The 13504-nt window shown below is 48.4% G+C and overlaps 1 protein-coding gene and 4 non-coding genes across 6 annotated transcripts; 2 read left to right on the top strand and 3 right to left on the bottom strand.

Annotated features, from left to right (window-relative positions):
* The first annotated feature begins 186 nt into the window (after positions 1-186).
* trnae-cuc lies at positions 187-258 on the top strand. Its single transcript has one exon. It is a non-coding gene; the product is annotated as a tRNA-Glu (tRNA).
* Positions 259-990: 732 nt separating this feature from the next.
* trnaq-uug lies at positions 991-1062 on the bottom strand. Its single transcript has one exon. It is a non-coding gene; the product is annotated as a tRNA-Gln (tRNA).
* A 665-nt stretch (positions 1063-1727) lies between these two features.
* On the top strand, positions 1728-1815 carry trnay-gua. Its single transcript is given in 2 exon segments — positions 1728-1764; positions 1780-1815. It is a non-coding gene; the product is annotated as a tRNA-Tyr (tRNA).
* A 512-nt stretch (positions 1816-2327) lies between these two features.
* trnaq-uug lies at positions 2328-2399 on the bottom strand. The gene has a single exon. It is a non-coding gene; the product is annotated as a tRNA-Gln (tRNA).
* Positions 2400-2717: 318 nt separating this feature from the next.
* LOC118228478 lies at positions 2718-13302 on the bottom strand. 2 transcript variants are annotated; one of them, XM_035420029.1, is made up of 8 exons: positions 12585-13302; positions 12329-12456; positions 10105-10225; positions 9470-9972; positions 6799-8680; positions 6457-6570; positions 6151-6352; positions 2718-4068 (listed from the first exon to the last, which is right to left on the bottom strand). In XM_035420029.1, the coding sequence occupies exons 1-8, from the start codon at positions 12865-12867 to the stop codon at positions 4065-4067; spliced, it is 3237 nt and encodes a 1078-aa protein (XP_035275920.1). In that variant the 5' UTR covers positions 12868-13302; the 3' UTR covers positions 2718-4064. The 2 variants fall into 2 exon arrangements, with proteins under 2 accessions (XP_035275920.1, XP_035275919.1); XM_035420028.1 differs by having other exon boundaries at positions 12329-12468; positions 12585-13301.
* Between the last annotated feature and the right edge of the window lie 202 nt (positions 13303-13504).

Genomic DNA, 13504 nt, shown 5'->3' on the forward strand with positions numbered 1-13504 from the left:
AGTCATGCATGGAACTCTGTGGTGTGTAGACAGCAGCCGCAGCAAGGAAATGACTTCCGGTGTACGTATCAAGTGCGCAAAAATAAAAAATAAGACAGCTTTTTTCATAACCGTATTTTTAGCTGTTATCCCTAATTTTGCTTTACTGAAAAATCAATAGATTGCACTGTAATGAGCCCTTACATGTCCCTGGTGGTCTAGTGGTTAGGATTCGGCGCTCTCACCGCCGCGGCCCGGGTTCGATTCCCGGTCAGGGAATGTGTTTTTACCTATGTCACCTAACTTTGTCCTCAAGCTGACCTCAAGCTTGGTCTGACTAATAAGCTGACTGTTCCTCAGAATAAATCTCTACATTGACTATCCCAGCCATTTTAATAAACCTGCTCTTTCTCCTCATCTCCCAGCTCTATGTTGCTTTCAGAACTTTAGTGTCACTGGTGAACACCAATCAGATGAGCCACAGGACGGTGAGTCCTCTGCCAAACTGAGGCAAAGACTGTGGTGCATCCATTTACATCGTAACACGTTCTCAACATCCCAAATGTACTTTCCATTCAAATGACTCCTTCAACCCAGCTGCCTAAGGATTCGTAAAACATCCCACTACTATCCTGATGCTCATATCCAGGACAATGGTATGCATGGAGTCGTCGATGACCATGCAGAACACCGGAAACAAACCAGAATGAGAATCCATTGGAACTGCCTGTACGCTGCCTTCTCAGTTTACTTACACTGGAGAAGGTGGTTTTACTCTGATAAACATGCACATTTCAGTTACGTCACGGTGTTACTCATGAAAACATTTAATTTGGGCATCAGCAAGTTCCTAAAGCCCAGGTTCCACTGAGATTTTACACCATGGAACCCCACACCTGCCTGAACTGATGACAGTGGCAGAGGAAGATCAATGAAACTATGATACCAACAAGAAACTATTCATTCTTAACTTGAGTTCAGGATGTTAAGGGCAGCAAGATTACACTGCACAGGTTCCACCGAGATTTGAACTCGGATCACTGGATTCAAAGTCCAGAGTGCTAACCGTTACACCATGGAACCCCTATAATGAGTTTATGGTGAAACAGGTTTCCTGCACTGAAGACTGGATTGGCTTTAATGCAGTATTATGAGTCCCTACCAGTGTGTCCCCACGGTGCGACTGGCAGGAATTCAGCGTATAGTTCAATGGTTATCCTCTAGGGGTCGCCATATGCACTCTCACAGTACAGTCAAGTGGTTATTCGCACAACCGAGTTTCTAATGGAGACATTTACAACAATTAGGTCATCTAAAATGTGGGGAGACAGGAAGGAATGTGAAAATGGATGGAAGTTTAAATGCTACGAAAAGCGTGTCACAAGGTAAAAAGGAAAGGCATAAATGTGTGCCAAAAAATAAGAGTGTCCAAACTAACGTTGGCGTGTTTTTGTAATGGTAGTTGATTGGAAGAATGTATTCACATGAAACTGGGTGTATGTGCAATTTAGAATTGTTGTAGATCAAAATCAAGAGTACTTTTTCCAAACGTGAACCAAATTAGAGCCATTATTAATTTACCATTTTGGACTATAACCCATCTGCGTTGGGATTGATGCAAACACCATGGAACTGAAATGAGAAACATTTCATTACAGCAGAACAGAAATATAATAACGCCACATACCGTGCTGGGGAAGACTGATGGAGGGTGCTGTGAAACGTAGAGCCAAAACACCTCTGTGTGCCCTTCGATAGCTCAGTTGGTAGAGCGGAGGACTGTAGTTGGACCTCCTTGAAATCCTTAGGTCGCTGGTTCGAATCCGGCTCGAAGGAGGGATCTTTTTACAGTGCAGTATTTCCACATTAAACGATATCCGGGACAACAGTATGCACGGTGGCGACGATGACCATGCAAGCTTGGTCTCACTATTAAGTGGACTGTTCCCCAGAACAAATCCCTACAAGGACGATCCCAGCCACTTTAAGAAACCTGCTCTTTCTCCTCACTACTGGAGGTCTTTTTACTGTGATAAACATGCACATTTCAGCTACGTCACAGAAATATTCAGGAAAACATTGCAGGTTCATAAAAACTTCTCCACAGTCACCCGACTAAAACGAATAATTTGAAATAAGTTGCATCTTCCAAAAAGGTACCTGGCAAATGCAGTCTCACCAGGCTCTGCTAACACAGTAAACCCGCCATGGTAAGGAAGGAGGATTTCTGCTCCAGTGCAAACAGCTGAGGGAGACAATGGAACAAGAGTACCCATCACTTTGGAAGAATTCTGGAAGAATTCTTAACTTTAGTTCAGGATATTAAGGGCAGCAAGATTACACTGCACAGGTTCCACCGAGATTTGAACTCGGATCACTGGATTCAAAGTCCAGAGTGCTAACCGTTACACCATGGAACCCCTACAATGAGTTTACGGTGAAACAGGTTTCCAAAAAGGTAATTGGCAAATGCAGTCTTACCAGGCTCTGCTAACACTTACCCGTGGTAAGGAATGAGGATTTCTGCTCCAGTGTGAACAGCTGAGGGAGAAGACAGCATAGACCCATGCACAGAACATACTGTGTACTCACTGATCATATTAAATTGCTCATTATCTCTGCCTCCACACAAACCAAGGACTTCTTCTGGAACACGAGTGCAATGGCAGAGGCACTGTTATCACTGAACAGATTTGTGAAACACTTTAGCAATAAAAAATAAAAAAACCTTTCAGAAATACAGTTCAACAATGGTTATTTATTCTTGGGGCAACACAGGACTAATTAACAATGAAACAAACCAAGTAAGTCACATCAAGATGTACATTAGCTGTGCATTGAAAGCCTTCTTATGGAAAAAAAACATCATAAAACAGAATTTTTCTGTAATGTAACCTTTCTTTACCAGTGCAGGTCAACTAAGAACTGCAAGGACAGAATGAAACTGGGTTGGCAATGCAAGGATTTGCTTTGCCAACAATTAGGTAGCCAAGTTTAAAGCGCTATTTTGTGAGAAAACAGAATTGGCAATACTTCTTATAAATACTAAATAGTTCTTTTGGAACATGAAAATAACAAATAGCGGTACTAGAAACAAGCACAGAATCTGCCACCGGCAATCCAACCTGCTTTTAAAATGACTGTCTCTGGCTGGGATTCATATCACCATTTGACCTTAACTTTGACCAAACCAAACAGGTGAAGCAATGAAAGCAATAATATGTTCACAAACACTGCTTGCTGATTTCAGCAATCACTACAACTGGGCAAACTGAGTTTGTGAAGGAAAAGTACGATGCTCGCCTTCACTCCTAAGCTGAATTTGAGGCCAAAGGTTGATTAAATAGTAGTAGTAGATAAATAAATGAAGACCTGTGTATTCATTTTTCTGCAAGGCTTAAAGCTGAAAACCATGTCATTTGTAGTTTATGGTTTATTTAACTACTTTAACTGATACTGGTCTTCTCGCTTATAGGCTCCAGCACCCCCCACGACCCTGCTCAGGATAAGCGGGTATAAATAATGGATGGATGGTCTTCTCACTTGCACTCCGTATAATGCCGACATATATGCCTTACCCCTGGTTTTTAAAATTGAGTCCCGCAAATACACATTTTAACAAATAAACACCCAAAAACAATCTTGTTACTCCCTGAGAAGATTCCTTGTTTGCCAATGCTAGAGACAGTCATATATATTCCCATGAGGCTGTTGCCCACAGCTGCCACTGCACGGTCCGGTCCGGTCCAGGTTTGATACAGACCATGCAATGGGTTTTTGTCAAAACAGTCTTCACACTGAAAGAAAAACGGTCATAATAGGGTCCATTCCTTTTATACCATCTACATCAGCAGACGTCATCTGCAGCGGAAACATTAAAACGATAGCAAAGAGATTGTTAAAACAAAATAAAAAATGAACGCAGTTAACCATTTCCCAGGCTTCCTAGGGTTGTAACAGTCTCTTCTTATTATTTTTATTTGTTTCCGTGTTTTGTATCGACGATTGAGAAGCACTTTGTTTCCCGTAGTGAAAAGTGCTATACAAATAAAGCTATTATTATTACAATTAAAAAATTTGAAGAACTACTTTACATTACATTACATTACATTATAGGCATTTAGCTGACGCTCTTATCCAGAGCGACTTACAACAGTGTAACCAAACTCAGGATCAAGTCCACTTAAGTCCATTGAATAAAATGCAGATAAAAAGCCTTTACTATAGTAGCATACAGTAAGGAGAAACAAGGTAGTCTGAACCAAAAATTATTATTATTTTTTTTTTTTTTTTTTTTTTTTTTTTTTTTTAATAGTTATGGGAGAGGGTTTAGGGAAGAGGAGAGAGGTATACAGAGAAGAGGTGCGTCTTGAGTTTCCGTTTGAAGGTGCTCAGACACTCTGCTGTTCTGACCTCCACTGGAAGATCGTTCCACCATCGTGGGGCCAGAACTGCAAAGAGTCGAGACCTTGTTGCTGCTCGTGTAGGGGGAGGAATCAGCCGCCCTGTAGTAGCCGATCGGAGCGATCTGGCCGGCTTGTAGGGTCTGATCATCTTCTGCAGATAACCAGGAGCTGACCCCTTGACTGCTTGGAAAGCAAGCACCAGTGTCTTAAACCGGATGCGAGCTTGCACTGGTAGCCAGTGGAGGGAGATGAGGAGGGGAGTGACGTGGGAGTCACGAGGGAGGTTGTAAACCAGACGTGCTGCTGCATTCTGGATGAGCTGAAGGGGTCTGGTGGCTGATGCTGGGAGGCCAGCCAGGAGGGAGTTGCAGTAGTCCAGACGTGACAGTATCATGGCCTGGACCAGGAGCTGTGTGGAATAATTGGTGAGGAGTGGTCTTATTCTGCGGATATTGTACAGGATGAACCTGCACGACCGGGTGGTTGCCGCGATATTCTCAGAGAGTGCCAGCCTGTTGTCCAGCACAACTCCAAGATTTTGGGCACTCTGCGAAGGGTGTAGGGGAGTGACTCCTAAAGAAATGGGCAGATGAGAAGTGGGAGAGGTAAGAGAAGGAATATGGAGAAGTTCCGTTTTGCTTGTGTTGAGCTTGAGCTGGTGTTTGGTCATCCAGCTCTGGATGTCACTCAGGCAGGCGGATATGCGATCGGAGACCTGAGTGTCTGTGGGAGAGAAAGAGTAGAAAAGTTGAATATCATCTGCATAGAGATGATATGACATGCCATGGGCGGCAATAACAGGGCCAAGGGACCTAGTATACAGAGAAAAGAGGAGGGGACCAAGGACAGAGCCCTGAGGGACCCCAGTTGTGAGGGGACGAGGAGCTGATACTGCACCGGCCCAGGCAACCTGGAAGGAGCGGCCGGAGAGATAGGACGCAATCCAGTTGAGGGCTGGTCCGCAAATTCCCAATTCTGTCAGGGAAGACAGAAGTGTAGGATGGTCAACGGTGTCGAAGGCAGCTGAGAGGTCAAGAAGAATTAGGACAGATGAACGGGATGCTGCGTGTGCTGCGTGGAGAGACTCAGTGACGGAGAGCAGGGCAGTCTCCGTCGAGTGACCGGGTCTGAAACCAGACTGCTGAGGGTCTTGGAGGTTATGTTTAGAAAGAAAAGAGGAAAGTTGGTTGGACGCAGCACGTTCGAGAGTTTTAGATAGGAATGGAAGAAGGGATACCGGTCTGTAGTTCTGGGTGAGGCAGGGGTCCAGTGTTGGTTTCTTCAGAATGGGGGTGATGTGGGCTCTTTTGAAAGATGACGGGAAGGTGCCAGAAGTCAGGGAGGAGTTAATCAGGTGGGCGATGAAGGGGATAATCTCTGGTGAGATCAGCTGGAGGAGGGTAGAGGGGAGGGGATCAAGGGCACAGGTGGTGGGACGGTGGGAGAGCAAGAGTTGGGAGACATCAGGGAGAGAGAGTGGGGAGAAGGTGGAGAATGTGGGGAGGGTCATAGAGGGGATGGGGGGAGGGAAGGGTGGGGAGTCGGGAGGGTCAAGGGAGCTGCGGATGAGTGTGACCTTTGCTTCGAAGAAGGCTGCGAAGTCTTCAGCAGTAAGGGAGGTCTGAGTTGGAGGTGAGGGTTTACTGAGGAGAGAGGAGAAAATTGAAAACAGTTGCCTGGGGTTAGCAATAGATTTGTGTATCTTAGAGTGGTAGTATGTTGCCTTGGCAGTGGCAACTGCTGAGGAGAAGGAGTTCAGTAGTACTTTAGTTTCTTGGCCGCGGTGATCCTGTTTTTTATGTAGTACTTCACACTGGACCAGTTTCTGTCCTTCAGGGCGCGAGGCTCGGACTGCAGACACCGGAGGCAGTCGTGCTTTCCTGGCAGTTTGCGCGTCCAGATGAACCCCATCATGTGCCTCTCCACAGCCTCCACCTCCGCTCTCTCCCACTTCCTCTTGGGAGCACCTGTTCAAAGCGCCGATATTACTGAAGGAGAACAGTCGCTACTTAATCTGCTGGTCCTCAGGTTAACTATTACTCATCATTTTGTTTGTATCACGTTACTGTACCTGGTTTAGGACAGTGAATCCTCAGTTTTGGACTCTGAGGGGAACCATCGTTATCAGCATCTTCAGGCGCTGATGCTTCAACAAGTTCTTCCGCATTATTCTCACTTGAAGGTTCTAACAGAAGGGACGGAAGAACATTTTGTACGCGTCAGACACATGTGGATCTATCGCTGGCAAAATACTAGTATGAGCAAATTAAAACACACAAACTGTCCTAAAAACGCACGATCCGTATCACGGCTTGTCGAGCGATTTTAGATTTGAAAGCAAATTTGAATTTTCAACTCCGACAGGAGACATGGGACATGTGTTGCGCGTTCTGGCAGACGGTTACAACTTTACCTTTCGGATCAATCTCCTCGTCCTCGTCGTCGTCCACACCACTGAACTCCGAGCTCACTCTTTCATCCTCCGCCAATAACACCGCGGCCATTTCCGCCAGCCGCAAGTCATCTTCAGCGGTGTCGGCCGCGGCGGCGGCTTCCGCTGGCGTCCCGCGCCGCCCGCTCGCCTCAGCGCCCCGGCCGAACAGGTCCGCCAGCGCCCCGCTCTCCCTCAGACCGATGACGTTCAAAATGGCGGCGACGTGCCTCCGGAGCCTGCCCGACGACAGGGCGGCGGGGTCCTCGGCGCCGCACTCCTGGGCGAGCCGGCGGACGGCGGCCCCGCCCCGGTAGCAGGACAGCGCCCCGGGCCGGGCGAACACGCGCCCGTTCTCCCGCGGCACCTCGCACGCCTCGCGGCTCAGCACCAGGAGCTCCAGGGCCGCCGCCGCCGCCGGCTTCAGCAGGACCAGCGCCCTCCCGCCGCCCCTCCCGGGGAGCTCCAGCCGGGCGAAGTGCCGGCACAGCCTCCTCTCCAGCCCGGAAACGGAGTCGTCCTCGGCGAGGGGTCCGCCCGGGGTCGCGTCCCGGGACGTGAACGCCGCCAGCGGCATCGCGGACACCGCCCCCCGCCGGCAGCGGTTGAACAGGACGACCTGCGCCAGAACGGCCTGGGCGAGGGCCCCGTAGCTCCGCCGCGTCGGATCCTGCCGGAACCGGCTCTGCATCCCTTCCAGCTTCCTGTCCAGGTACGAGCTCAGCAACTTCACGTCCCGCACCAGCCTCAGCTGCAGCGGCGGGGCCGGCTCGTCCTCCCGAACGGGGCCCGGGGCGCCCGGGGGGACCAGCTCGCCCCACCTCTCGCGGAGCATCGCCCGGAAGCCGCAAGCGGACCGCGCCAGGTCGGAGTTCCCCGCGGCCAAGGCTTCGTCCTCCACCGCGCAGCAGATGCCCTGCAAGTCGCAGCTCAGCCGGCGGGCCAGAGAAGGGGTCCCGTACGACTTCATCTCCTCGTCGAAACCTGCCAGGCCTCTCACGGCCGACTCAACGTGAGGAAAGTTCGAGGGGGTCAAGAGGTCCTCCATCTTCCCCAGCGGCGTCCTCTTCCTCACCTCCACCAGCAGCTTGGCGACCGTCCTCAGCCTGCGTCTGATGTACTCGTACCTCCTGCCGTCGTCTCCCGATCTTCTCAGCACATCTTCCCCCAGCTTCAGAATACAGGTGTCCTCCTTCGCGGTGGCAAAGACGTCGTCCTCCATCATCCCGCTCACCAGCCTCTTCAGGTCCTCGCTGACGCTGGGGGTCGAGGGCGTCGGCAGGGCCCAGCAGGCCTGCGCGCGGGCCCGTCTGAACTTGGAGGCCTGGTCTCTGACCTCCTTCGGCTTCAGCTTGCAGTTCTTCATGTGCTTCCACAGGAGGAGCTTGGAGAAGAGCCCCTTGCAGTGCAGGCAGTACCTGAAGTCGCCGAGCTCCCGTTTTGGGCCAAACCTGCGACAGACGACCAGCTCCCCGGCCCCGGTCCGGGCCACTCGGGAGTTGTGGGCGAAGTCGCCCCTGTTTCGCAGCTGGTGCAGCCTCAGGCGCCTCTCTTTGGAGTTTTTGGGAAAGCGCACCGCGCTCGCCACCTCCGGCTCGCCGAGGTGGACGCCCTCCAGGTGCCGGGCGATTTTGCAGTAGCCCTTCTGGCAGTAGAGGCAGTAGTGCCGCTTGCCGCGAAGCCCCCCGCGGCCCCCCGAAACGGGCCCGTCGCCGGCCCGCGGCCCCTCCCGCCCCCGCAGGCCCGGCGGGAGACCGTCCGCCCCCGGGGGCGGGGCTCTGAAAGGGCGCGCGTCTTCGTCCGAGAGCCCGCCGCCTGGACTGCCGGCTTCGGAGTCTTCCTCTCCGGGATCTTCCCAAAGAGACTGTGTGAGGAGAACAAAACAAAATCCTGACACTAGAATCTAACAAAACCGACTAAAAACGTAACCCAAAAAAAAAAAAAAACACAAAACTGTAACATGTGACTGTTTCCAAGGATACGCTGCATTTCTCATGCATGTATCTGAAGTATGCACGGCATTCATATTTCCAATATAACAGAGGCTGCTTGCATTTCATTTTGTGTAGTTTAGTACACCTCCTCCACCTTCAGAGAAACACACCCCTGCAGAATTTTGAGTATTGATGCATCCATTTTGGGAGATAAACTGCATTTAGCATTTTGGAAGAGGATAAACCTTTTAGCACATTTTGGCCCATCCATGACCACTTCCTTCTCTTTCCACTATGATTGAGATAAACGCTGGATCCCGATTGGTTGGTTGATGCCTGTAGCTCTAACCTACTGACATGGGGAAAACTGAATCTAATCACTAAATAAAGCTCAAATTGCATATTACTTGTAAGCCACTCAAAGCAAATGCACAAACAGGATTTCACAGACATTATAAAATAAGCAAAGGCGGAAAGACAGACACACACATTTGCATATTAAATACTTAAAAATGGTAAAAAAAAACAAAAACAAAAAACAAGTGACTTTATAACTACAAGCCTGGCTAGCATCTTCTGCAGATTCTATAGACCCACCAGAAACTCCCGCTTTTTAAATACAGAAGGCATGGCATTTTCAGCACTACATAACAGAATGTAATTTCCCTACAGAACAGCCCACTGCATCAGGTGTACTTGAGATGGAACACATCAAATACCTGGGAGAAGGTTTTGTCGCTCCCTGAGCAGGCGAATGGTTTCTTCCTGCTGGAGCAAGCGAAAGCTTTGCCGCTCTCCGAACAGCCGAAACGTTTCCACGTGCCGCGCTGCTCCTCCTCGTGCGTCTGCAGCTCGAGAGCGTCCGGAAACGTCTTCCCACAGCACGTGCAGATGAACTCCTCCCGTCCCTCGATTCCCCAGCGACTCTCTGCTTCTGCTGACGCATCGGAACTCGCCTCGCACGGGGCTCTTCCTCCACGCCGTCCGCATCCTTCCGAAACCATTCCCGAGGGCAATTCCAGCCCCAAGTCTCCGGACCCCAAAAGGGGGAGAGCGTGGTCGGGACGCTCCCGCTCCCGCTCCCCCTCCGGCTCCTGCCTCAGTTCGGCTTGCAGCCCCTTCTCTGGGTCTCCTGCAGGGCAGGGCTGCATGTGCAGCTCCTCCTCCTCACAGAGGGGTCCTTCACCACCGTTAGCAGCAGCTACGGCTGCCCCTGATGTGCCTGCGCAAAAATGCAGCAATCTTGAAATCTAAACTGCTGTTAATTGGTAACATGACACAACTTGACTGGATTTGGCTTGATGACCTTCTATAATATAGTCTGTAACATACTATAATCCCCACAGGATATTACCACAGCTAGTCTCCTCGAAGATCTTCTGTTCTGCCTCTGATTGGCTTGTCCTTGGGTCCTCTTCCAGCCAATCCCCGCTGAGCAGCACAGATTCTGACCAATCCTGCTCCCCGTCTACAGGCTGACAAACGGGAAGTGATAAGATTCTGTGAATCTGAAGCTCTGAACAAGTTTAATAGCCACTAAATATACACATTCAATGGTGCCAAATTATTTTTTTTTCATTTTTGAATATTTATATGAACAGCAATATGCTACACTACATGAACAAAAGCATGTGGACACCTGACATCCAACATCTCACCCAAAATTATGGGCATTAATATGGAGCACCCTTTGCTGCAATAGCAACCTCCACTTTTCTGGGAAGGCGTTATACTAGATGCTGGAGCATTGCTGCAGGGATTTGCTTGCATTCAGCCAGAAGAGCATTATGGCACTTCTCCGTTGACCAGCACGGCGCGGTACAGGACGGCGAGCATTCGTATGCTTCCCATGCCGTGCTGCCTGTTGCGCTTCTCCATTACACAACAGACCCGTGAAGGTAGGAGGAGTCATGGGAGGAGTAAAGTGGAGGAAAGCTTCTGAGGAGCACGCCATGGTGGTGATGCACATATTCAGGAGACACAACAACACAACACAACGCAACACAATGGAGGAACCCGAAGCTATGCTGTACGCTTTCGTCGCCATTTGGTTTTGGATTAACCGTAGTTATTTTGAAAAATGCAAAGAGAGTGGAAGCAACTGTCCAACCTGAGGAATTTTCCTTTTCCATCTTTAAATAACTCACAGAAGTAATTAGAATTTGCTAGTTAAGGTTACTCTACGTTGCCGTTGTGGTATTTAAAAATGGCGGTTGCTGCCGGTGAACAAACATGGGATGGCGTATTTGTGACTATTTCCATTGACCAATCAATGGTCTGCAGTATCGAATTGCAGCACGGATAGTACCTACCCCAGGTAGGTACGTACCTCAGAGCTGTAGCTAAAATCTGCACGGGTCCTTGTGGCCCGGCACGGGTCAGGTGGCAGTGGAGAAAGCGAAACACAGCGGGAGCACGGATTCCGGCACGGCACGGCGGTGGAGAAGCGCCATTAGTGATGGTGGGCAGTGATTGAGTGATTAGGCCTGGCTCGCAATTGGCTTTCCAATTGATCCACAAGGTGTTTGAGGTCAGGGTTCTGCGCTGACCAGTCAGGTTAGTCTACAACAGTGGTCTCAAACTCAGTGCCATGGAGGGCCGTGTGTATGCAGGTTTTTATTCCAGCCTCAGATCTTGATTATAAAATTAATTCACTTATTCGCTGAAATAGGGACACGGGTCTGCACATAATGGTGACCTGACGTCTATGGTGGCCCGCATTGTCTAAACAAAAACTCGCTTATATTCTGTGCTTCAATGCAGTTAAACGCATATGGCTGAATGAGTAATTGGGCTCAATTAAGGCAGCATTAATTGGTTGGAATGAAAACCTGCATGCACACGGCCCTCCATGGCAACGAGTTTGAGACCACTGATCTACACCGTTCTCAACAAAACCATTTCTCTGTGGACTTTGCTTAGCCCAAACCAAGAAAAACAGCCTCAGACAAAGAGTTGTAATTTAGTGCACTTAAGAAACATTGCATTCACTGTGCCAGAAATCAATAGGTAGACTTAACAATTTGGTAGATATAAAGATACAGGTCCCAACGAGATTTGAACTCGATTTCAGAGTCCAGTGCTAACCAACTACATCATAAAACCATACCAACAAGCTATGGGAAAACATGTTTCCCGCATTTCAATTTGCATTATTATCGAAAACAACGTATCCTAACTAGAACACCAGTGAACCATTAACGTGACAAAACGGTATTTTAACAACCAACGGGATTAATCATTCTATATATTATATATACATATGGAAAACGGATTACGAAAAAAAAAGAACCAAGTTTATTTAAGTGTTCATTATATTGCATTGGATGCCGGTGAATATAAACGGTGAAACAGCTTCCAAGGATATAAGAACAGGAACATTGATATCTAACAGAATAACGAACGAGACTGATTCAGATAGTGCAGTCTTCTTACCAACACTGAAAGGCCAACTACGTTATACATTTTAGCTGGGTAATGACCGCGCCGATATTAATTATCGTATGTCCTGACCTGACCGAAATTCCATAACGTAAATGGAAGCTCGTGCAGGGTCACTTAACCTCTATTGAATTTACCTCGTACTTTATATCCAAGCCATCCGGAACAATCTTTTTCTTCTCCACGGGTACGTACTGTTCATCTTCGGCCGGACTTGTGCTCAATCGCCCGTCAAAGACTCTCTCTACGGCGACATTTCCTTTCCCTGCAACCTTAGCTATTGGAGGCAAAATACACAATCAACTGCAGGTCGAACCAGATGTCATTTTGCGTCCACATTAGAAGTACGACTGAAATGTTGTGCATTTATATGCAATAAGGTGTGGAACTTACAGTTGTGTGCTTCTCTGAGTTCATCGCAAACCTTAACTTCTAAAGCGATGTTTAGAGAACTGTTCGGCGTTCCCTCTTCGCATCCTCGCGCAGCCCTGAGCTCTCCCTCCATAACCAGTAACTTACATTTTAGCGCCTCGTTCTCTCTTTGGCTTCTGCATATTTCCAATCGTAAAGCCGCAGACGCGTCGTTGACTAGTTTAGTAATCTCTGCGAGTGCTGTTTTAGTTAAAACCTCCATGATGGAGCCCATCTGAACCTGAAAAGAAGTACAAGTCGCCATGTCTTGCTAATTACGTGAACTACACACAGTAGACTCGGGTGAAACCATGGAGCATACCATAGAGTTCAGTGAAGAGAATATACATCTTTTTCTTCTTTGGGGTTTAACGGCAGCTTGAATCCTTGGTGTTGCATTACTGCCACCTACTGGAATTAGTTAACTCCTACAGTGTCCGATTTGTCAGATTTTTCCTATAAATCCAGTTCTCTTAAGAATGCTAACCAGATACTTCCTGCCTTGTCCACTTCCACCACACTCCAGAATGCCATTAAAACCTGCTGCTGTCAGCCCTAACCTTTCCATTCCCTCCATCATGTCCTTTCTTTCAGATGTACATTTCCTGCAGTTAACAAGTACATGTTCTACAGTTTCCGGTGCCTGACAATATTCACAAAATCCATTTGGATGCTTCCCTACAATGAGTCCCATTCAGGTTATGTCGTGTCTAGGATTCGACAGACTTCCACGCCAATCGCCAATTTGTAGAAAACAATTTCACGAGGGAAAAGACACAACAGCAGCAAGCTCTTCAGAAAGTTTAGACTTTATTGCACAGGTGCACAAAGCCGGATCAATTCAGCAGAATTGAACCCCGATTGTCAGTTTTGCACACATTTTATACACAAATTGCGCCCAC

The sequence above is a fragment of the Anguilla anguilla genome, chromosome 5, assembly GCF_013347855.1.
Source record: "Anguilla anguilla isolate fAngAng1 chromosome 5, fAngAng1.pri, whole genome shotgun sequence".
In the NCBI taxonomy this organism is placed as follows: domain Eukaryota; kingdom Metazoa; phylum Chordata; class Actinopteri; order Anguilliformes; family Anguillidae; genus Anguilla; species Anguilla anguilla.

Bases quoted from the DNA above. Each gene is read 5' to 3' on its own strand.
- LOC118228478 (XM_035420028.1), bottom strand. From the start codon at position 12,867: ATGGCGACTTGTACTTCTTTTCAGGTTCAGATGGGCTCCATCATGGAG. The intron at 12,469-12,584 runs GTAAGTTCCACA...TGCCTCCAATAG, and splicing joins ACTCAGAGAAGCACACAACT to CTAAGGTTGCAGGGAAAGGA. The intron at 9,973-10,104 runs GTAATATCCTGT...ATTTTTGCGCAG, and splicing joins CTTCGAGGAGACTAGCTGTG to GCACATCAGGGGCAGCCGTA.